The sequence below is a fragment of the Oncorhynchus clarkii genome, chromosome 16, assembly GCF_045791955.1.
Source record: "Oncorhynchus clarkii lewisi isolate Uvic-CL-2024 chromosome 16, UVic_Ocla_1.0, whole genome shotgun sequence".
NCBI lineage: Eukaryota > Metazoa > Chordata > Actinopteri > Salmoniformes > Salmonidae > Oncorhynchus > Oncorhynchus clarkii.
The window spans coordinates 55,045,843-55,069,696 of NC_092162.1; the positions used below are offsets into that span (position 1 = coordinate 55,045,843).

At 47.1% G+C, this 23,854-nt stretch overlaps 1 protein-coding gene across 2 annotated transcripts in view; it reads right to left on the reverse strand.

Moving 5' to 3' along the window:
- Positions 1–452: 452 nt before the first annotated feature.
- Positions 453–23,854, reverse strand: part of LOC139368768 (nuclear receptor coactivator 3-like) — a 114,851-nt gene continuing 91,449 nt past the window's right edge. For both annotated transcript variants that reach the window (XM_071108088.1, XM_071108089.1), the window contains 18 exons: positions 21,744–21,844; positions 21,462–21,636; positions 12,336–12,518; positions 12,048–12,134; positions 11,702–11,842; positions 11,300–11,447; positions 10,201–10,742; positions 8,960–10,041; positions 8,650–8,767; positions 8,339–8,512; positions 7,956–8,186; positions 7,677–7,782; positions 7,026–7,524; positions 6,843–6,944; positions 6,451–6,685; positions 5,951–6,128; positions 5,659–5,851; positions 453–4,988 (listed from right to left, as the gene is read on the reverse strand). In XM_071108088.1, coding sequence (XP_070964189.1) covers positions 4,977–4,988; positions 5,659–5,851; positions 5,951–6,128; positions 6,451–6,685; positions 6,843–6,944; positions 7,026–7,524; positions 7,677–7,782; positions 7,956–8,186; positions 8,339–8,512; positions 8,650–8,767; positions 8,960–10,041; positions 10,201–10,742; positions 11,300–11,447; positions 11,702–11,842; positions 12,048–12,134; positions 12,336–12,518; positions 21,462–21,636; positions 21,744–21,844 — 4,307 coding nt within the window. In that variant the 3' untranslated portion in view covers positions 453–4,976. The remainder of the gene's footprint in view (positions 4,989–5,658; positions 5,852–5,950; positions 6,129–6,450; positions 6,686–6,842; positions 6,945–7,025; positions 7,525–7,676; positions 7,783–7,955; positions 8,187–8,338; positions 8,513–8,649; positions 8,768–8,959; positions 10,042–10,200; positions 10,743–11,299; positions 11,448–11,701; positions 11,843–12,047; positions 12,135–12,335; positions 12,519–21,461; positions 21,637–21,743; positions 21,845–23,854) is intronic.

The following is a 23,854-nucleotide window of genomic DNA, read 5'->3' on the forward strand; positions in this document are numbered from 1 at the left end:
TCTCCGTTTTGGACTTCAGTTAAGTTTTTTTGGGCTGTTCTGGCACACACATTTTTTTCTGGAGGCAAGCCAAAGTTAGGAGACGAAGTCTACGCCCCTTCGTCGGTCAACAGTACAGATTCAAAAGCAAGCAGATCCCACACTCCAAATGACCTCAATGTTGCCACTTCTCCAGCCTCCTGTACCCTCCACCTTCCTCTCAAAACCTCATACAACCCCCGCCCTCGCAATCAGAGACCCCCTCACCTCCTCTCTCACCCTCTGGCTCCTAGTTCACGCAGACCCCCAGTCTCCAGACATCATTTGTACCCAGATGATAAGTGCCGCTATTCTTCATCATCTAGTCCAGTGACTAAACCCCAGTTCTCATCCCCTTCTCTCTGGCCAAGCTAACTCGGAACTTAGAAACTTTCACTCGCTATGAAAAACACAACAAACACAATGTAATGTTTAAATAGAAATTTGTATTTACATCAATATTAACATCAAGAAACAAGTAAGAAAAAATGCAACAGTAATTTACATCCTGAAATTATGACTGTATATTTTCCCAAGCATTTTATATTTTCTTCCCCTCTCTTTTCATTTAAATCAAAGGATAAATCGAAAGGGATACTTTTTTTAAAAGAAAAAGCACAGAACATAGTTCTTTTGAATATTCGGTAGGCCAATCTTTTTCAATATACTTCATCAAGACTGAAAATTCACTCTAGGCTATTCCAAGATGTTTCCATAAAACAGCTTAAAGACATTCTCCATTGTGTTAAAAGATAGATAGCGATCCGTCATCTTCAGAGTCCATGGGATAGTTTTGTATCACCACACAGGTTAGTGCCACTAAAGAGCTTCTTCTCTGAGTGGTCAATCTCATGAAATAACCGTTTCCAGCACCACAACTTAGAACTGGCCATAGATTTTAAGAGATAAAACAAAGAAACAAAAAACAACAATCACAAACAAGATTAAAATCACTTCAGCAGAACCAGACCCATGTTAACTCTGTTTTGTAGGAATGGGAATACATAAATTCAAACATATTCTATGTAGGGTGTGCAGCCGAGAAATGCACACATGAATAGCTTACTTGCACCATCTAGGACCGGGTTCTAAGCACTGCAGAATGACAAAACACAAATCTTTGGATTGAGCACATCTTAAAAAGATTTCTCACAAAGCTTCACAGAAAATTTTACAAAATCAAGGAAAAATCAAGGTTCAACATAAAATCATGTAAAATGTCCCCAAATAACCTTCATGGATCAGACAGAGAGAGGGAGGGAATCCAAATCACCATCTAGTGTAGCCCGACAGCCTCCCTAAATATGAGCTGACTTCAAAAAGTAAAGCCACAAATAGAACCAACCGCAGTGTTGAAGACCGTAACACAAAAACCTACATACATTAAAACTGACCACCACAACCCAGCATCTGTGCCCAATCGAAGGGAAGAAAAGCAGTATTGATATTGTAATAGCTTTGGGTGGTCTTTAATAGCCTATCTGTGAGCACATAGTTGCTGCTAAGTAGCCTAGCCAATAACAGAGTATGGAATTATAAGGAATGGAACTAGAGCCATTGAACTCATAGGGCCCTATCTAAAAATATCAATCCACACACTGGTAAGAAACATGGACCCCCCTAAGTCTAACACAATCACATGTCACCTCTTTTAGGCATCGTGTGTGTTTGTTTGCTCTTTTGAATTAAACATCTATTGATAGAAAATAACAGGATCACACAAGCACCTCTAAATCTATGCAAATGCCTTTGAAAAAGAGAAATATATGATTTATAGATCACACATTTTAAAAAGTGCTTCTGAAAGACAAAAGATGCAGTTGTAGCTTTCTGAGGCAAACTGAACCAAAGTTTTTCAGTTTTGATCAAAGAAAGACCCCCTTCCTTTTGTATTGAAAATAAAAGTTATTTTGACCTACGACAGAATAATAAAATTAAACTTTAAATATCAAGCCTTACAATCTCTGCAAAAACAGTATGTGACCTACAAAAGCATATATTTATATATATATAATACATTTGAAGCGTATTTACATTTGTATTCACAGACAAAAGCAAAAATTCCAAACGAGACGAGTCACATCCTAATACTGCAGTACCATCGCTTTGAGTAAATGCTGCTTCACTTTGCCCTCACAGAGAACCAAGAGGAAGGATTATTGCTAGAAATCTGCATAAACATACACTAAAATTGGGGGAAACCCTTTCTTTCACAGTGTGTGGATTACTTTAGGAATCAACTCATTCATTAACTGGCAACAAATCTCTATTAAGTGTTCCATGAGGTAACCAATATGTAAATCTTACAAATTCCTCCTTAAAAATACAATATACACATTCGTTTTTAAAATGCTTATTTACATTTATGAATGGATGTATAAATATGAGGGTAACTGTGCACTCTGAAATAGGTCAGTACATTTTAAGGATCTACTTTAATAATCTGAACCTTTTTCATCCACTAACATCCCCATAATCAACACACTGCAGAAGAAAGTGTTCTACAAAATCTGTGCTTACTGCCTTTCCATTGGTTAACCATTTAGAATAATGATCGTCACCGTAATCCATTTCTAATCATAATAGTCTCCATCCTCTGACAAACACAAAAATAAAATAAAAACTTAACAAGATTTGCTGTTATGCATTAATTCTTGGGTAAAGGCCTCTATGACCAATAAATATTGCCACAATCATCTTGACGACAGCCTTTCCGTAAAGTGCAATCACAGCCAACTAGAATTAATTTCTGTCGTACCTTAACCCAGTCTCCTGCAGGTCCACTGTGTATGTATGCTGCCTCTTAATTACTTACAGCACCAGTCAAAAGTTTGGACACACCTACTCATTCCAGGGGTTTTCTTTATTTTTTTTACTATTTTCTATTTTGTAGAATAACAGTGAAATAACTCATATGGAATCATGTAGTAACCAAAAAAGTGTTAAACAAATCAAAGTATATTTTAGATTCTTCAAAGTAGACACCCTTTTCCTTGATGACAGCTTTGCACACTCTTGGCATTCTCTCAACCAGCTTCACCAACCTGGAATGCTTTTCCAACAATCTTGTAGGAGTTCCCACATATGCTGAGCACTTGTTGGCTGCTTTTCCTTCTGTGGTCCAACTCATCCCAAGCCATCTCAATTGGGTTGAGGTCGGGTGACTGTGGAGGCCAGGTCATCTGATGCAGCACTCAATCCCTCTCCTTCTTGGTCAAATAGCCCTTACACAGCCTGGAGGTGTGTTGGGTAGCCGTCCTGTTGAAAAATAGATGATAGTCCCACTAAGCGCAAACCAGATGGGATGACGTATCGCTGCAGAATGCTGTGGTAGCCATGCTGGTTAAGTGTACCTTGAATTCTAAATAAATCACTGACAGTATCACCAGCAAAGCACCCCACACCATCACACCTCCTCCTCCTCCTTTGGACTCATCAGATCAAAGGACAGATTTCCACCGGTCTAATGTCCATTGCTCGTGTTTATTGGCCCAAGCAAGTCTCTTCTTTTTATTGGTATCCTTTAGTAGTGGTTTCTTTGCAGAAATTCGACCATGAACACCTGATTTATGCTGTCTCCTCTGAACAGTTGATGTTGAGATGTGTCTGTTACTTGAACTCTGTGAAGCATTTATTTGGGCTGCAATATCTGAGGCTGGTAACACTAATGAACTTGTCCTCTGCAGCAGAGGTAACTCTGGATCTTCCTTTCCTGTCTGACCTAAAGGTTAAATCATAAAAGTAATGATGGACAGTCGTTTCTCTTTGCTTATTTTAACACAATATGGACTTGGTCTTTTACCAAATAGGGCTATCTTCTGTATACCACCTCTACCTTGTCACAACACAACTGATTGGTTCAAACGCATTAAGAAGGAAAGAAAGTTCACAAATGGACTTTAACAAAGCACACCTATTAATTGAAATGCATTCCAGGTGACTACATCATGAAGCTGGTTGAGAGAATGCAAAGAGTGTGCAAAGCTGTCATCAACTCTTAATTTGAAGAATCTCAAATAGAAAATATAATTTGATTTGTTTAACACTTTTTTTGGTTACTCCATGATTCAATATGTGTTATTTCATAGTTTTGATGTCTTCACTATTGTTCTACAATGCAGAAAATAGTGTTAAATAAAGAAAAACCCTGGAATGAGTAGATGTGTCCAAACTTTTGACTGGTGTTGTACTTCTGAATTGACTATATGCTATTGACTACATGTCTGCTCATCAGTATAGTAATATAGCTTATAGAGGTAGAAGTTGCCCCTAACCACAGATCTAGGATCAGGGTTCCCTAATCTTAATCATTAGGAGGATGTGAAAATAGCTGACCATGTATCAGTGATTACAATCAACTCCCACCTTCTCCAACAATGGACTATATATATCATTCATTAAGTGTGGATTCAGAGACTGGATGGGATGTATGGTCTGCATACACGGTGGTCCTCCAGGACCAGAACTAGGAAACACTGTCTTCTCTCATAGCGTTCCAAAGCAGAGAGAGAATTCCCACGGCCAGGGGTGAACTTGGCATGATGGTAGTCACATCCCACGAGAGAGATGATGTCTTCTAATTTCGATCCGTCAGTTTGTGTATGTGTGTGTGTGTTTGTGTGTCACAGTGTGTCTTTAGATACATGGATGTTTTGGGGTGTGTGTGTTGGTGTGTGTCATAGCATGTCTCATGTACAAGAAGTGAGAGTAGAATAGTGTGTCCTCTGTCTATTTTCCTCCAGCTGTGAGACTGCCAACACTTGCCTCAAGTCCAGAGAGCAGCACCCCCAACTGGTGGGAGTAGAGTACTACACACACACACACACACACACACACACACACACACACACACACAAACACACACACACACACACACACACACACACATCACTGCACTCATCTCTCTGAAAGGATCACAGTGAGTCTGTTCTGTTCCACCACACTCGTCTGTCTCAGGTTCAGCAATATTTCTGTAAGGAAGAGAGGTAATGGGGTTAGTTTGGAGACATTGTGTGTGTGAGTACATAAATATTGATAACACTCATGCTTACTGTGCGTGCCAGCCAGGTCACCCATGACCATACAAGTCAGTTTTCGACATTCATCCATGTCTGAGGGCGCCAGGAGATGACATGGAAACCGACCACTAGGAGCAACAACCTTCAAGTAGGCTTGGGTTTTGCTAGGGCGTTGTGGACAGGGATGGTGGACTGGCATAAGCATCTGCTTCTGATTCCAAAGGTTGCAAGTTCGAGCTATAGAAAGTTGTTTTTGATATTTTGTTTTAAGCCTACCCCAAACCGTAAGCATCTGCCTCTTATCCCAAAGGTTGCAAGTTCAAATCCAGCTATAGAAAGTTGTTTCTGATATTTCTGTTTTAAGGCTATACCAAACCTTAACCCTTACCTTAACAATTTGGAGTTAATACCTAAACTTAACCTTAAACACTTTTTTGGAACAACTTCGAAATTTGAGAATCATGGATGAACGTCTAAATCTGACCTGAGAGGGAGCTGGTAGGTACGTTCATGCGTGCACACACACACACACACACACACACACACACACACACACACACACACACACACACACACACACACACACACACACACACACACACCATTTAGAACAGCGGTGTACCTGATCAGGCCCCATCGGCATACGTCCCATCACCATGGGGTTCATCCCCATCTGCCCCATATGGCCCCCCCCTCCATTGGAAGGCATGCCCCCATTCATCATCATGCCCCCGTACTGTCCTGGGTTGCCCGTTTGGACAAACTGCTGCTGCCCCGGGTTGCCCTGTTGGGAAAACTGCTGCTGGGGGTACGAGCTGGAGAGACAGGGAGGGAAGGAGGTGGGTTAGTTGGTTACGAATGTTGTCACTGGTTGTTGTAGGTTATTTCTCTCTCCCTCCCTGCTACACACACACCTGTTACGGGCCATGCCTCCCTGCGACCAGCCCTTCATGTCATTGCTCTGGTACATGGGTCCGCCCTGGGGATGCTGTTGCATCATGGGATTCTGAGGACCCAGGCGGCCTGACATCATGGTGCTGGGGGGACTGCTGCCCGCAGGGCCAAACGACGGGTCACCCTGCTGGGCCATACCTGAAGGAACATGTTACATAAGCAATGGCATGTGAACGCAAGCACGCACCCACACCCACACCCAATTAAGTGATAATGCCTTCAAAGCCAGGGTTTGGAGGATATTGGCACAGGTGTTGTTAAGCACCGTGCCAATATATCCTCCAAACACCGGCTTTGAGGGCATTATCACTTTTATACAACAGGTTACCAACATTGTCAAATAATGATAAATGTTCATTATAAACACACACACATTCCATGTCCCACTGTAAGTACAAAACTCACCACTAGGAAGCAGAAACACTCTGTGGCCCTTCAGGTCAAACAAACCCAAACTCACCGTAGTTTCCCCCGTAGCCAAACTGCTGGGGGCCCAGGTTGGGGCCTCCCATAGTGGTGTCCATGCCGGCGGGGGCGGTGACGTTGGGAGGGGGGCTGAACCCCCCTGCGGCGGCCACTGCTGCCGCCTGCTGCTGTTGCTGTTGCATTAGCATCATCATCCTCTGTCTCCTCATCTGCATGGTCACCATCTCCCTGCTACGCTGGGCCATCATCTGGGCATTCAGGAAGCCAGGCTGGGGACGGGGAAGGGGTATAGTGAGTGTGTGTGTGTATTTAGATTTATGTCTGTGTGTAATGTACAACAAGGAAAGGTTATGCCTAAGTGGCTCCCATATGCTAGTTTGTGTGTGTGTGTGTGTGTGTGTGTGTGGAGGAAAGGGGAGTGCCTACCTGTCCTCCCATGCTAGGCTGCATACCCGGCCTCAAGCCAGGGTTGCCTGCTCCAGGGTTCTCCATCTTCATGGCCATCCCCTGCCGAGTCTGACTCATAAACTGAGGGAGGGAGGAAAGAATAAGCTGTCAGCATAAAGTCCTGTGTGAGTTTATCAGTCTGTCTGTGTCTGTGTCTTCTACCTGTTGGCCCTGTAGTCTCTGCGCCAGCTGGAGCCTCATGGGTTTGGTGGCGCTCATCATCCTGGGTCTCATCATGTTAGCACGGGGGTGACCCATACCCCCCATGCCTCCCATCCCTGGGAAGCTGCCCCCTGGGCCCATCTGGGAGAGCATGGGGCCGAAGCCACCCTGTTGGGGCTGGCCCTGCATAGGGCTCCCCCCGTAGGCTGACTGCATGGCCATTGATGGGGGTCCGGGGTAGCCCTGGCCGTACAGAGGCTTCTGCTCCAGCACTATGGAAGGATCCTGGCCGGGGAAGGGCTCACCATGCTGCTCTGGCCCCTGGCCCTGGCTGACCAAGTCGGGGATGCCCAGGGCCCGGTCGATCTCCTCCAGTGCGATACCGTCCGTGTTGTTGAGCAGAGAGTCCAGCTGGTCCAGCAGCGCTCGCTCATCACTCTGGCCCTCGCTGGTGGTGGGCGGAGCCAGGAGCTCATCCAGGGCGTTTCCAAATTGACGCCTGAAACACACGCACGGAGAACCGTTAATTGTTTGACATAATGGCATTGGCTGCCAATTGTCCTGGTATAAATCATGTATTATTAAAACTATTATTTAGATATAAGAGCAGGGGTCAGTGCATTTTAATGGAGGGCAAGAGGGTTAGTTTACCTGCTGTGGTTTCCCTCCATACCCATCACACTGTCAGACCAGGACGGAGACTGGTTGGGCTGGACCTGCTGACCGAACGGACTCATCCCCATCTCACCAGAACCTCCTGCGCACACACACAACACACATTAACCAGATATTTTATCTCTCAGAATCAATACAGATTACATACACATATAGACACGTGCATACAGACAGACACAAGCAAGACATCCCAGAGATTACATCTGCCATCTTCATTTTATGGACTAACGCACACCCACAAACACAGACACGTACCCATGTCCATTAGCTGTTGCTGCAGCATGGATCTGGTGCCAGGAACACTGTTGGACCTTCCCACCATGGGCCCTCCCATCATGCCTTTGGAGTTGTAGTCCATGCCAGGACGGCTCATGGAGGGGTGACCGGCTGAGCCCACGGGGCTGGCGCAGGAGCGGGGCATCCCCCAATCCCCTGACCCCCCCATGGGAGAGCGCTGGGAAACCCCCATGCCCCTGTTCATCGGCCCTGGGGGACACAAAACACAAACAGATGAGCTCTTTTTTCAAAGCAGCAATGACACAGACTGAAACCCAGACTTAGATAGTAGGGGAAAGAGCAAGACAGAGGAAAGACAAATGTCAGCGCATGAAAGAGAGTGAAATAACTAAATAAGTTACTTGTTCCAACGCCTCGTGGACAAACACCCATGTTCCCTGGGTATCCTTCTGGGCTGCCCATCATGTTCTCTTGTTTGATGAGCATGGGGCGCCTCCCCACCACTCCAGGCTTGGTGTCTGCTGACATGGCCCTCTGGAAGGGCCCTCGTGGGCCAGGGGCCATCCCCGAACTCCCTGAACACACACCCAGAGGGACACAGCAGATTGAACAGGTACATGTTAGTCTGGTGTCCAGATTCTCTGAGGAGGTTACTTTTTCAGCTAGGCCTAAAACGTTTTTTCATCAACACGCTCAATGTGAACAGTTCTACCTTGCAGGTTCTCGTCGAGGCAACCCTGGGCCTTGTTCCCTCCTCCTCCTCCCTGCTCGGGGTAGAACTCAGAGCCAGAACCCCTCAAACCTCCCAGGATGGACTCCAGGTTGTCCAACTGGGAAGAGATAGATACACATGTATCAGCAACAACACAGTATCACACAACCTACAGAGGTTAAGCACTTCATAGTAATGAAAATGTTCAAAGTGAAGGCCAATGGGCAACGTGTTTATTAGTAGGTATACTCATGAAATTGTAATAATCTACCAGTAATGTAATGATCTGACCACCACACTGTGTGGTTACCTCATCAGGCGGCTCTGACTTGATCTTGCTCTCTGGGTGTTCAGCTGTTGGGCCGGGTCCAGCGCCAGGGCCTCTGGGTGGGGGGCCGGCAGTGGCTCCTGGGGGCCCCTTTCCTTCCAGCTCCTCAGGTTTGGGTTTCACATCCACTGGCTCTTTAGTATCATCCTTGTTGAGGAGGTAGTGGAGGAGCGCGTGGGTCTTCTCCTTCTTGGGGCTGTGCTGCTCTTGCTTAGGCTCTGTCACTCCTCCTGCTCCTCCAGCCCCCACCTCCCCTGGGACTTCCTGGCCACCCAGGGTCACCTTGCCAGTGGCCTCGGCTGTGATCTTGGCCACCTCATCGGGTGTGTTGCTGTTCTGCAGCAGCTTGTGGAGGATCTTGTGCTTCTCCTGCAGCGACGCCGTGTAGTGGGCAGAGGCCAGAGCATTGGCCAGAGCCGTGCCCGACGCCTGGCCCTGATTGGTGGAGGCTGAGGAAGAGGAGGATACTCCAGTAGAGGAAGGGCTGGAAATGCTTCCTGTGGGGTCCTTAGTGTCGGACCCTGCTGGGGGGTTGCTGCTGCCTGGTGGGGGAGGTATAGAGGGCAAGGCGGAGCCAGTTCCCCCTAACCCCAGCTCCTCAGTGGGGGAGGTCAGCAGCTGCAGCAGCTTCTTATGGCCCTTACCGTCTGGGACTCTCCGGGTGGGTTCTGAGCTCACCCCAGCCTCGATGGCCCCCTCTCTGGGCTCCTTGCTGTCTGCCGGGGCCTGGCTGTCCAACCTGTCTCCAGAGCTCTCGGACTGGTGGTGTGGGTGGTGGTGATGGTGTTGGTGGAGGGGGTGCACGCTGGGCGCAGGACCCAGGCCTCCTGTTGGGCTTTTGGGGTCATCCGGGCCGGATTTGGCAGGGTGACTGGGCTGAGTGGACTGAGAGGAGGAGTGGACGCTGGGGGAGCTGTCTGGTTTGTTGGCCGGGGAGGGAGAGGTGAGGGTGGAGGGGAGGGAGCTCCCGACCCCCTCGCTGATGGCCTGCAGGGCGTTGAGGGAGCTGCTGGAGAAAGAGGTGCTACCTCCTCCTCCATGAGGGCCCATGGGGGAGTGCATGTCTGGGACAGAAACAAAACACACGGTTAGAAACTGTACTACAACTTCTACAAACCAAAAACATTTTTAAAAAATGCAAAAACCTAAGATTGATCATCTTGTGTTTTATGAAGCACAGCAAAACTATGCAAAGTTATAGTGTACCCCCCTGATTGACGTACCTCCAGGTGAGTACTGACTGGCACCCATCTTGGGGCTGCCTCGGTTTCGGGGGGACATCAGGAGCCCCTGCTGGGGGCCAATCATCCGGGGACTCCCCAAGGGGCTGTTCATACCCCCCAGTCCGTACCCCCCACTGCTCTGGAAGGGGGGCTGCTGATGTTGCTGCTGGGGGTGCTGATGTTGCTGCATGCCAGGGTGGTTCCCTGGACCTGTGTGGTTCATCTGATGACCCATCTGATTCATTTGGTTCATCTGGCCCATCTGGTTCAACTGATTCATCTGATTCATCTGCATCATTCTGTTGCCCATGCCTCCCCTGCTGCCACCACCACCTCCATTCCCTCCGTACATTGAACCACCTCCCATCTGTCCCATGTGGCTCTGTTCGTTCATGGGCCCGTAGCCCCGGTTCATACCCCCCATACCTCCACCAGGGGGCATGTTCATCTGGGCGTTGGGGTTGGGGCCCCCCATGCCCTGCTGCCTCATAGGCCCTGGCATCATGCCCCCGCCCTGGGCAGAGCGATAGCCATGCTGCTCCCTGGAAGAGAGGATGAGGAGGTGAGAAGGAGCAGGAGGAGAAAAGAGCATGTGAGAGAAGTGAGGTTATTATGACATCCTTGGCGCTCTACTCTTGTAAACGCTCAGATCCAGTCTACCAGAAGAGCCTCTTGAATAGTCAGAAGATGGAACTGAAGTACATACACACTGAAGAAAGTCATTTAAAGAATAAAAAAATATGTTAATGGGAAAAGACTATCTATTCACAATGAGAACGAGGTGCTCTTCAATTCACTACACAACCTTACTTCTTCCAAGTGTTTTTTGAGACTTGTCAAGCACAATAATTGTATATATTCCTTTTACTGAGAATGGAACAAAACCACCAGGTGGCCTGTGGGCATTCTCCACTGTGTGAAGCATCTATACAAGCCTTCAGAGCTATCTGCCAAGCATAGGGAGGATGTTGTGGATATCAGTAGGCATCAGTTCCCTCAGCTGTGTGTGTGTCTGTGTGTGTGTACTCTGTGTCTTGCAAAGGTAGCAAGAATGTGTATAACTTGTTTTCTACCTCAGAAGGTGTGTGTGTGTGTGTACCTCTGTAGCAGGTGGGTGGATATGAAGCCCTGGGCCTCGTTGCTCATGGGGTGGCGATACAGCTTACTCTTGGTCTGGGCCGTGACAGGGGTGCCGTCCGAGAGAGAAAAACGGTACAGGGGGGTCTCAGCGTGACCCTGTAGGAAAGCTGTTGGGCCAAGGACAAGGGGGCAAATACAATGGGTTCATATCAAGATATTGAAGTGAAATATATATCAAAGAAGACGTATAGGGTTGGTGGTATCATGACAGAAATGTCTCTTAGTGATGCCATTCATGCGTGTTTTTGGACAGGTATGTGTGTTTTGGAACAGGTTTGTGTGTTTTGGGACAGGTACCATATGCATGTGCGACTGAGAATAACAGGTGTGTGTATTGGTACAGGTGTGTGTGTGGGCGTACCCTCGTGATAATGGCGTTTGTGGGACCAGGGTTGTCCGTCACTGTGCTGTAGGAACATCTGGATACAGCGCCTCAGCAGATCCTCCCAGCCAGGACGCATTGACGCACGCAGCGAGTTCTGGTCTATCTGGATCAGCTTACCTGGAGGGAAGAAGAGGAGCTGGAGATTGTGGAGCATAGATAGTATATACCTATTGAAAGATATTGTGCAAGTTTTTTGTAAATGTATATACCTATTTAAGGATATTGTACCATTTTTGTACACACAAGGCTTCATTAAATCAAACTCTGCAACCAGGTTTGCAACACAAGTCAAAAACATCAATTGTGTTCTGGTCAGTCTCACCTGAGAGCTCGTGCCGGGTGTTGAAGCTCTCTGTTCTCTCTACAGCAGTCACACGACGGGCCACACAGATCATACACGACTGCAGGTCTAAGGAAGAAGGGAAATAGTTTAGCTACACATGCACATACATTAAGTTTGGGTTTGTGTGTGTGTGTGTGTCAGGTGTGTGTATGATATTGTGTGTGTGTTGTGTGTTTGTGTGTAAGATTGTGTGTGTGTTGTGTGTTTGTGTGTGTAATATTGTATGTTTGTATGTCGCAGTCTGTCTGTGTGTGCGGGTGTCCGTACCTTCCCCCTCTTCGATCATGGCCTTGGGCTGGGTCAAGGCAAAGCATTGCATGGTCTCGTAGCGCGGCCCTCCTGGTCCCTCCTCCACAGGTCCGTGGGTGTGGCCAAACTTGACCAGCATGCGACAGGTGAAGGTGTGGCTCTTCTGACGTGGCGCCTCCCCACCCCAGGACACCCCATTAACTGTGGAGGACGAGACACACACATCAATATACATGTAGTACATACAAATATTTCAACAAGGAGTCTCATTGAGACCAATGTCTCTTTTACAAGGGAGCCCTGCAGGCACACAATTTACAAAATACTATAGAATACAAACACGGTGCCTTCAGAAAGTATTCACACCCTTTGACTTATTAAAAACACAGCCAGAATTCAAAATGGATTCAATTTATTTTTTTTCTCTCACCCATCTACACACAATACTCCATACAACTGACTAGGTATCCCCCTTCCCTTTTAATAATGATAAAGTGAAAACATGTTTTTAGAAATTTTAGCAAATGTTTAATTTGCATAAGGATTCATATCCCTGAGTCAATATTGTGTAGAAGCACCTTTGGCAGTGATTACAGTTGTGAGTCTTTCTGGGTAAGTCCAGTGTAGATTTGGCCTTGTGTTTTAGGTTATTGTCCTGCTGAAAGGTAAATTCATCTCCCAGTGTCTGGTGGGAAGTAGACTGAATCAGGTTTTCCTCTAGGATTTTGCCTGTGCTTAACGCCATTCCATTTCTTTTTTATCCTGAAGAACTCCCCAGTCCTTAACGATTACAAGCATAACCATAACATGATGCAGCCACCACTATGCTTGAAAATATGGAGAGTGGTACTCAGTAATATATTGCATTGGATTTGCCCCAAACATAACACTTTATATTCAAGACAAAACGTTAATTGCTTGCCACATTTTTTTCAGTATTACTTTAGTTCCTTGTTGCAAACAGGACGCATGTTTTGGAATATTTGTATTCTGTACAGGCTTCCTTCTTTTCACTCTGCCAATTAGGTTAGTACTACAATGTTGTTGATCCATCCTCCGTTTTCTCCTATCACAGTCATTAAACTCTGTTTAAAAGTCACCATTAGTCACCAAAGTCACCAGTGCTGACCTGTTGCAACCTCTGCAAACACTGCAATTATTATTATTATTATTTGACCCCACTGGTCATCTATGAACATTTGAACATCTTAGCCATGTTCTGTTATAATCTCAACCCGGCACAGCCAGAAGAGGCCTGGCCACCGCTCAGAGCCTGGTTCCTCTCTAGGTTTCTTCCTAGGTTCCTGCCTTTCTAGGGAGTTTTTCCTAGCCATCGTGCTTCTACATCTGCATTGCTTGCTGTTTGGGGTTTTAGGCTGGGTTTCTGTATAGCACTTTGTGACATCGGCTTATGTAAAAAGGGCTTTATAAATACAATTGATTGATTGATTGATTGGGCTTATGGTGACTGAGTCAGGAAGGATACCTGTATATTTGTAGTGCCTGGGTGTATTGATACACCACCCAAGGTGTCATTAATAAATTCACCATGCTCAAAGGGATATTCAATGTTAATTTAAAATCCAATGTTCCAATATTTGCGAGGCATTGGAAAACATCTCTGGTCTTTGTCGTTGAATCTGTGTTTGAAATTCACTGCTCAACTGAGGGACCTTACAGATAATTGTATGTGTGGGGTACAGAGATGTTAAACACTATTATTGCACACAGAATGAGTCCATGCAACTTATGTGACTTGTTATGCAAATTTTACCCCTGAACTTATTTAGCCTTTCCGAAAGGGGATGAATACTTATTGACTCAACACATTTCAGCTTAAAATCTTTTACTAATTGTAAAAATGTTGAAAAACATAATTCCACATTGACATTATGGGGTATTGTGTGTAGGTCAGTGACCAAAAATGATTTACCAATATAATGAATTTCATATTAATATGGCTGTAACACAACTAAATGTGGAAAAAGTCAAGGGGTGTGAATATTTTCTGAAGGCACTGTATACAAAATTACCAAAACACTCAAGAAAAACAATCGCATTCCTCATTAAAGAGAGGCATCAGTACATCCAGTTATAGGATGGGACACGGATAGAGAGCCCCAGACCTAAAGTATGTACAGTATACTGACAAACTCTGTGTGTGTCAGTATACGCACAAACACATTTAGTCAGTGTCACACATAACATTATATCATTTAGCTAACACGCTTATTCGGAGCGACTTGCAGTCGGAGAATACAACAAGGACACACGGCACAACCAGAGACAAACATGATATGAGATTCATTCAAGAAAGATGCATTGTGTAATCTTCTAAATCGTTCAAATATCGGGACACCAACACACACACACAACACACGTGACAGATGAATCAGCACTGCTTGCTAGAGTATTACTACTTTCCTTCTTAAATCTAAAAGCAGAAGTATCCCCTCTCGTTCTGATTGCTGGCTAAATGGACCATGGGATTAATGTAGCTGAAGTGTCGATTTCCAATATCCCTGCAGCCCTGTGCAGCTGCCGGGGGCAGGAGGGGAGCAGAGCAGCCAGGTAGGCAGGTACACCCAGCCATCTATCCTGATTTGGGCCCTGACTCCTCATCAGAGCACAGCCACCCAGAGGGTCACCTTCACAAGAAAAGGGATGGGGTGGGGGAGGGGTGCTCAACTAAACTTCAAAGAGAGAGATCCTACTGTAGGCCCTGTGAAAATATTTTTAGCATCCATCCTACATGCTCTCTTGTCTGACACAAACACAATTAAAAAGGTGTTAAAATAGCACAGGTTTCATTACATGGCCTCTCTCCTATTCAGTCATGTGAGATCAAAGATTAAGACATGAGAGAGGAAGGTCTGGAACAGGGCCCCAGTCTCCCCCAAGGTTTGTCTGAAGCCTGATCAGGGACAAAGTCCTCCAGTCTGTCTGATGCCTTATCAGGGACCAAGTCCTCCAGTCTGTCTGAAGCCTTATCAGGGACAAAGTCCTCAAGTCTGTCTGAAGCCTTATTAGGGACAAAGTCCTCCAGTCTGTCTGATGTCTTATCAGGGACAAAGTCCTCCAGTCTGTCTGATGTCTTATCAGGGACCAAGTCCTCCAGTCTGTCTGAAGCCTTATCAGGGACAAAGTCCTCCAGTCAGTCTGATGCCTTATCAGGGACAAAGTCCTCCAGTCTGTCTGATGCCTTATCAGGGACAAAGTCCTCCAGTCTGTCTGATGTCTTATCAGGGACAAAGTCCTCCAGTCTGTCTGAAGCCTTGTCAGGGACAAAGTCCTCCAGTCTGTCTGATGCCTTATCAGGGACAACGTCCTCCAGTCTGTCTGAAGCCTTATCAGGGACAAAGTCCTCCAGTCTGTCTGATGTCTTATCAGGGACAAAGTCCTCCAGTCTGTCTGAAGCCTTATCAGGGACAAAGTCCTCCACTCTGTCCGATGCCTTATTAGGGACAAAGTCCTCCAGTCTGTCTGAAGCCTTATCAGGGACAAAGTCCTCCAGTCTGTCTGATGCCTTATCAGGGACAAAGTCCTCCAGTCTGTCTGAAGCCTTATCAGGGACAAAGTCCTCCAGTCTGTCTGATGTCTTATCAGGAACAAAGTCCTCCAGTCTGTCTGATGTCTTATCAGGGACAAAGTCCTCCAGTCTGTCTGAAGCCTTATCAGGGACAAAGTCCTCCAGTCTGTCTGATGCCTTATCAGGGACCAAGTCCTCCAGTCTGTCTGATGCCTTATCAGGGACCAAGTCCTCCAGTCTGTCCGATGCCTTATCAGGGACAAAGTCCTCCAGTCTTTCTGATGCCTTATCAGGGACAAAGTCCTCCAGTCTGTCTGAAGCCTTATCAGGGACAAAGTCATCCAGTCTGTCTGATGTCTTATCAGGGACAAAGTCCTCCAGTCTGTCTGAAGCCTTATCAGGGACAAAGTCCTCCAGTCTGTCTGATGCCTTATCAGGGACAACGTCCTCCAGTCTGTCTGAAGCCTTATCAGGGACAAAGTCCTCCAGTCTGTCTGAAGCCTTATCAGGGACAAAGTCCTCCAGTCTGTCCGATGCCTTATTAGGGACAAAGTCCTCCAGTCTGTCTGAAGCCTTATCAGGGACAAAGTCCTCCAGTCTGTCCGATGCCTTATTAGGGACAAAGTCCTCCAGTCTGTCTGAAGCCTTATCAGGGACAAAGTCCTCCAGTCTGTCTGATGCCTTATCAGGGACAAAGTCCTCCAGTCTGTCTGAAGCCTTATCAGGGACAAAGTCCTCCAGTCTGTCTGATGTCTTATCAGGAACAAAGTCCTCCAGTCTGTCTGATGTCTTATCAGGGACAAAGTCCTCCAGTCTGTCTGAAGCCTTATCAGGGACAAAGTCCTCCAGTCTTTCTGATGCCTTATCAGGGACCAAGTCCTCCAGTCTGTCTGATGCCTTATCAGGGACCAAGTCCTCCAGTCTGTCCGATGCCTTATCAGGGACAAAGTCCTCCAGTCTGTCTGAAGCCTTATCAGGGACAAAGTCCTCAAGTCTGTCTGAAGCCTTATTAGGGACAAAGTCCTCCAGTCTGTCTGATGCCTTATCAGGGACCAAGTCCTCCAGTCTGTCTGATGCCTTATCAGGGACCAAGTCCTCCAGTCTGTCCGATGCCTTATCAGGGACAAAGTCCTCCAGTCTGTCTGAAGCCTTATCAGGGACAAAGTCCTCAAGTCTGTCTGAAGCCTTATTAGGGACAAAGTCCTCCAGTCTGTCTGATGTCTTATCAGGGACAAAGTCCTCCAGTCTGTCTGATGTCTTATCAGGGACCAAGTCCTCCAGTCTGTCTGATGTCTTATCAGGGACAAAGTCCTCCAGTCTGTCTGAAGCCTTATCAGGGACAAAGTCCTCCAGTCTGTCTGAAGCCTTATCAGGGACAAAGCCCTCAAGTCTGTCTGAAGCCTTATTAGGGACAAAGTCCTCCAGTCTGTCTGATGTCTTATCAGGGACAAAGTCCTCCAGTCTGTCTGATGTCTTATCAGGGACCAAGTCCTCCAGTCTGTCTGAAGCCTTATCAGGGACAAAGTCCTCAAGTCTGTCTGATGTCTTATCAGGGACAAAGTCCTCCAGTCTGTCTGATGCCTTATCAGGGACAAAGTCCTCCAGTCTGTCTGAAGCCTTATCAGGGACAAAGTCCTCCAGTCTGTCTGATGTCTTATCAGGGACAAAGTCATCCAGTCTGTCTGAAGCCTTATCAGGGACAACGTCCTCCAGTCTGTCTGAAGCCTTATCAGGGACAAAGTCCTCCAGTCTGTCTGATGTCTTATCAGGGACAAAGTCCTCCAGTCTGTCTGAAGCCTTATCAGGGACAAAGTCCTCCAGTCTGTCTGATGCCTTATTAGGGACAAAGTCCTCCAGTCTGTCTGAAGCCTTATCAGGGACAAAGTCCTCCAGTCTGTCTGATGCCTTATCAGGGACAAAGTCCTCCAGTCTGTCTGATGTCTTATCAGGGACAAAGTCCTCCAGTCTGTCTGAAGCCTTATCAGGGACAAAGTCCTCCAGTCTGTCTGATGCCTTATCAGGGACAACGTCCTCCAGTCTGTCTGAAGCCTTATCAGGGACAAAGTCCTCCAGTCTGTCTGATGTCTTATCAGGGACAAAGTCCTCCAGTCTGTCTGAAGCCTTATCAGGGACAAAGTCCTCCAGTCTGTCCGATGCCTTATTAGGGACAAAGTCCTCCAGTCTGTCTGAAGCCTTATCAGGGACAAAGTCCTCCAGTCTGTCTGATGCCTTATCAGGGACAAAGTCCTCCAGTCTGTCTGAAGCCTTATCAGGGACAAAGTCCTCCAGTCTGTCTGATGTCTTATCAGGAACAAAGTCCTCCAGTCTGTCTGATGTCTTATCAGGGACAAAGTCCTCCAGTCTGTCTGAAGCCTTATCAGGGACAAAGTCCTCCAGTCTGTCTGATGCCTTATCAGGGACCAAGTCCTCCAACCTGTCTGATGCCTTATCAGGGACCAAGTCCTCCAGTCTGTCCGATGCCTTATCAGGGACAAAGTCCTCCAGTCAGTCTGATGCCTTATCAGGGACAAAGTCCTCCAGTCTGTCTGAAGCCTTATCAGGGACAAAGTCCTCCAGTCTGTCTGATGTCTTATCAGGGACAAAGTCCTCCAGTCTGTCTGATGCCTTATCAGGGACAAAGTCCTCCAGTCTGTCTGATGCCTTATCAGGGACAACGTCCTCCAGTCTTTCTGAAGCCTTGTCAGGGACAAAGTCTTCCAGTCTGTCTGATGTCTTATCAGGGACAAAGTCCTCCAGTCTGTCTGAAGCCTTATCAGGGACAAAGTCCTCCAGTCTGTCCGATGCCTTATTAGGGACAAAGTCCTCCAGTCTGTCTGAAGCCTTATCAGGGACAAAGTCCTCCAGTCTGTCTGATGCCTTATCAGGGACAAAGTCCTCCAGTCTGTCTGAAGCCTTATCAGGGACAAAGTCCTCCAGTCTGTCTGATGTCTTATCAGGAACAAAGTCCTCCAGTCTGTCTGATGTCTTATCAGGGACAAAGTCCTCCAGTCTGTCTGAAGCCTTATCAGGGACAAAGTCCTCCAGTCTGTCTGATGTCTTATCAGGGACAAAGTCCTCCAGTCTGTCTGATGTCTTATCAGGGACCAAGTCCTCCAGTCTGTCTGATGTCTTATCAGGGACAAAGTCCTCCAGTCTGTCTGAAGCCTTATCAGGGACAAAGTCCTCCAGTCTGTCTGAAGCCTTATCAGGGACAAAGTCCTCAAGTCTGTCTGAAGCCTTATTAGGGACAAAGTCCTCCAGTCTGTCTGATGTCTTATCAGGGACAAAGTCCTCCAGTCTGTCTGATGTCTTATCAGGGACCATGTCCTCCAGTCTGTCTGAAGCCTTATCAGGGACAAAGTCCTCAAGTCTGTCTGATGTCTTATCAGGGACAAAGTCTTCCAGTCTGTCTGATGCCTTATCAGGGACAAAGTCCTCCAGTCTGTCTGAAGCCTTATCAGGGACAAAGTCCTCCAGTCTGTCTGATGCCTTATCAGGGACAACGTCCTCCAGTCTGTCTGAAGCCTTATCAGGGACAAAGTCCTCCAGTCTGTCTGATGTCTTATCAGGGACAAAGTCCTCCAGTCTGTCTGAAGCCTTATCAGGGACAAAGTCCTCCAGTCTGTCTGATGCCTTATTAGGGACAAAGTCCTCCAGTCTGTCTGAAGCCTTATCAGGGACAAAGTCCTCCAGTCTGATGTCTTATCAGGGACAAAGTCCTCCAGTCTGTCTGATGTCTTATCAGGGACAAAGTCCTCCAGTCTGTCTGAAGCCTTATCAGGGACAAAGTCCTCCAGTCTGTCTGATGCCTTATCAGGGACCAAGTCCTCCAGTCTGTCTGATGCCTTATCAGGGACCAAGTCCTCCAGTCTGTCCGATGCCTTATCAGGGACAAAGTCCTCCAGTCTGTCTGAAGCCTTATCAGGGACAAAGTCCTCCAGTCTGTCTGATGTCTTATCAGGGACAAAGTCCTCCAGTCTGTCTGAAGCCTTATCAGGGACAAAGTCTTCCAGTCTGTCTGATGCCTTATCAGGGACCAAGTCTTCCAGTCTGTCTGATGCCTTATCAGGGACCAAGTCCTCCAGTCTGTCCGATGCCTTATCAGGGACAAAGTCCTCCAGTCTGTCTGATGCCTTATCAGGGACCAAGTCCTCCAGTCTGTCTGATGCCTTATCAGGGACAAAGTCCTCCAGTCTGTCTGAAGCCTTATCAGGGACAAAGTCTTCCAGTCTGTCTGATGCCTTATCAGGGACCAAGTCTTCCAGTCTGTCTGAAGCCTTATCAGCGACCAAGGCCTCCAGTCTGTCTGATGCCTTATCAGGGACCAAGGCCTCCAGTCTGTCTGATGCCTTATCAGGGACCAAGGCCTCCAGTCTGTCTGATGCCTTATTAGCGACCAAGGCCTCCAGTCTGTCTGATGCCTTATCAGGGACCAAGTCTTCCAGTCTGTCTGAAGCCTTATCAGCGACCAAGGCCTCCAGTCTGTCTGATGCCTTATCAGGGACCAAGGCCTCCAGTCTGTCTGATGCCTTATTAGCGACCAAGGCCTCCAGTCTGTCTGATGCCTTATCAGCGACCAAGGCCTCCAGTCTGTCTGATGCCTTATCAGGGACCAAGGCCTCCACCTGTCTGTTTCTGACAGGGCAGGTGAAGGGAGGGAACATGTGTCTGTACAGAGAAGGGGCCCTAGGGCATGGGGGTTAACAAGGTCTTAGACCGTTAGGATCCTTTCTCCAGCCTGATGGAGACAACAACACCGCCTGGCCGTGAGGCCCGGCATTTCCCCTCAGACACAATTAACCAGCACTTAGTCTGGACAGAGGGGTCGATTCAGGGAGAAAACACACACGCACAAGAAACAAAAACATCCCACCCCCTATACACACACAGAGGATTGTGTAAGTGAGAGAAAATGTGTGTGTGTGTGTGTGTGTGTGTGTGTGTGTGTGTGTGTGTGTGTGTGTGTGTGTGTGTGTGTGTGTGTGTGTGTGTGTGTGTGAAGCCCCAGTTGAGTGGTGAGTGGTCATCTCACAGCAATGTGCAGAGAGAGCGTATTTCATTCACGGGGTCAGAGATAACGATGGGGGAGAGGTGCAGCGAGGAGAGAGAATACAAAATAAATATAGAGAAAGGGAAAGCAAAAGCAAAAGAAAGAAACTAGAGTCCTACCAACCACATTATTGAACACTAAGTTAAGTATAAAAATAGACAAGAGAATAGGTGAAAAAGACAGAAAGTACAAAACACAGAGTGAGAGATGATGACACTTTGGAGCTGCTGCCACTGCTGGGGAGTAAAATCGGGGAGCAGGTTCAGCTGAGCACCCGTATCCATAATTAATCAGCTTTATAAATAGAGACACACACACAGAGAATAAAAGCTGGGGAAGTGCAGAGGTGCATTATTCAGTAGTGAGTAGTTTCCAGATGGCTGCCATGATATCTGAATATAACACAGGCCTGTTTTACACTGTCTGGCCCACTGAGTGTGACTGACAGCTCTGCCACGCTCTGTCTGCTTAGCACTAGCTCTCTGTGTGTGAGCAGGTGGGTCACAGTGTGTGTGTGTGTGTGTGTGTGTGTGTGTGTGTGTGTGTGTGTGTGTGTGTGTGGTACCATTGGTCTTGGGCAGGTTCTTGTGGAACTCCTCCCTGTCGTCCTCATGGAGGATGTTGTAGACGGAAGTGTTGATGAGCTCCTCCTGTTTGTACTGCAGGTACTGGGTCACGTTGTCAGACACAAACACTATGCTGCCCTCCCGGTTCACCACAAACAGAAAACCATCCAGGGCCTGAGGAAAGAGGGAAAACACATGAACAGTCAGTACAAAGGCCAACAAGAGGCCAGAGTCAGCACAGCCAGCCAATCAAAGAGGAGAGTAGTGACCTTTGATCTCACCTGAAGCAGAAGCGGCCCGAGGTGGTCTTTGTCTATGACCCCCTGTCCCGTGGAGGACACGTCCGACTTCTGTACATCGTCATCATTGGAGGACGCTTTGCCTGAATGGAGGAGACAGTACAGTCAGATATGACTCTACAATCAAGTACACCGTAACAAATCAAATCAAATTATTATTATTCACATTTATCACATGTGCAGGTGTAGACCTTACAGTGAAATGCTTACTTACAAGCCCTTAACCAACAATGCAGTTTTAAGAAAATACCCCCCAAAATGTAAGCGATAAGAATAACAAATAATTAAAGAGCAGCAGTAAATAACAATAGCGGGGCTATATACAGGGGGAACCGGTACAGAGTCAACGTGTCAATGTGTCAATGTGCGGGGGCTCCGGTGTCGAGGTAATTGAGGTAATTACGTACATGTAGGTAGAGTTATTAAAGTGACAATACATAGGTAATAACAGAGAGTAGCAGCAAGATGGGTGGGGGGGCATTTGATTAGCTGTTCAGGAGTCTTATGGCTTGTGGGTAGAAGCTGTTTAGAAGCCTCTTGGACCTAGACTTGGCGCTCCAATACTGCTTGACGTGCGGAAGCTGAGAGAACATTCTATGACTAGGGTGGTTGGAGTCGTTGACAATTTTTAGGGCCTTCCTCTGACACCACCTGGTATAGAGGTCCTGGATGGCAGGAAGCTGGTGATGTACTGGGCCATTTGCACTACCCTCTGTAGTGCCTAGCGGTCGCAGGCCGAGCAGTTGCCATATCAGGTAGTGATGCAACTGGTCAGACCCATGCCAAATCTTTTCAGTCTCCTGAGGGGGAATAGGTTTTGTCGCGCCTTCTTCATGACTGTCTAAGTTTGCTTAGACCATGTTAGTTTGTTGGTGATGTGGACGCCAAGGAACTTGAAGCTTTCAACCTGCTCCACTACAGCCCCGTCGATGAGAATGGGGCCGTGCTCCGTCCTCCTTTTCCTGTAGTCCACATTCATCTCCTTTGTCTTGATCACATTGAGGAAGAGGTTTCTGGCCTCCTCCCTATAGGCTGTCCCATCGTTGTCAGTGATCAGGCCTACCACTGTTGTGTCATCAGCAAACTTAATGATGGTGTTGGAGTCGTGCCTGTCATGAGTGAACAGGGAGTACAGGACGGTACTGAGCACGCACCCCTGAGGGGCCCTTGTGTTGAGGATCAGTGTGGTGGATGTGTTGTTACCTACCCTTACCACCTGGGGGTGGCCTGTCAGGAAGTCCAGGATCCAGTTGCAGAGGGAGGTGTTTTGTGCCAGGGTCCTTAGCTTTGTGATGAGCTTTGAGCGAACTATGGTGTTGAACGATGAGCTGTAGTCAATGAATAGCATTCTCACATAGGTGTTCCTTTTGTCCAGGTGGGAAATGGCAGTGTGGAGTGCAATAGAGACTGAGTCATCTGTGGATCTGTTGGGGTGGTATGCAAATTGGAGTGGGTCTAGTGTTTCTGGGATAATGGTGTTGATGTGAGCCATGACCAGCCTTTCAAAGCATTTCATAGCTACAAACGTGAGTGCTACGGGTCGGTAGTCATTTAGGCAGGTTATCTTGGTGTTCTTGGGCACAGGGAACTATGGTGGTGTCATGACGTTGGCCTCTTTGGGAATAGCAAGCCCATCCCCCTCTCCCTGCCTCCCCCTTGCCTCCTTCAATTAGGTTGCTGTGGTCAGAGAGATGTCGTAAATTCCTGAGAAGACCCTGCCACATGGCCACACAGTAGAGAGAGTAGATTTTCATGGAGAACAAAGGAAATCCTTCCACCTCACAGAACTTGAGGTACGAACAAATTTCATGTTCCGGAGAAAGTATAAAAGATCGGTGAAGAATCCAGCTACGAACTGGTCCGTTTGTCACAACTTGGGAAGCTCATGGGAGACGGTGTGGCCACATTACCATAACGCTGTTTATATAATAGCCTCAGTTATGAGTTTTACATCTAATTGTTGTATAAGATGAATGAGTGAGTATGATACTGTTTGGATGATTGTGTAATATGATTTTGGACTGTTTAATGAAGAAAAATACAATTCCCTTTTGATTTGAACTAAATCAGAGGACCGCCCCTGAGCCCAGTTA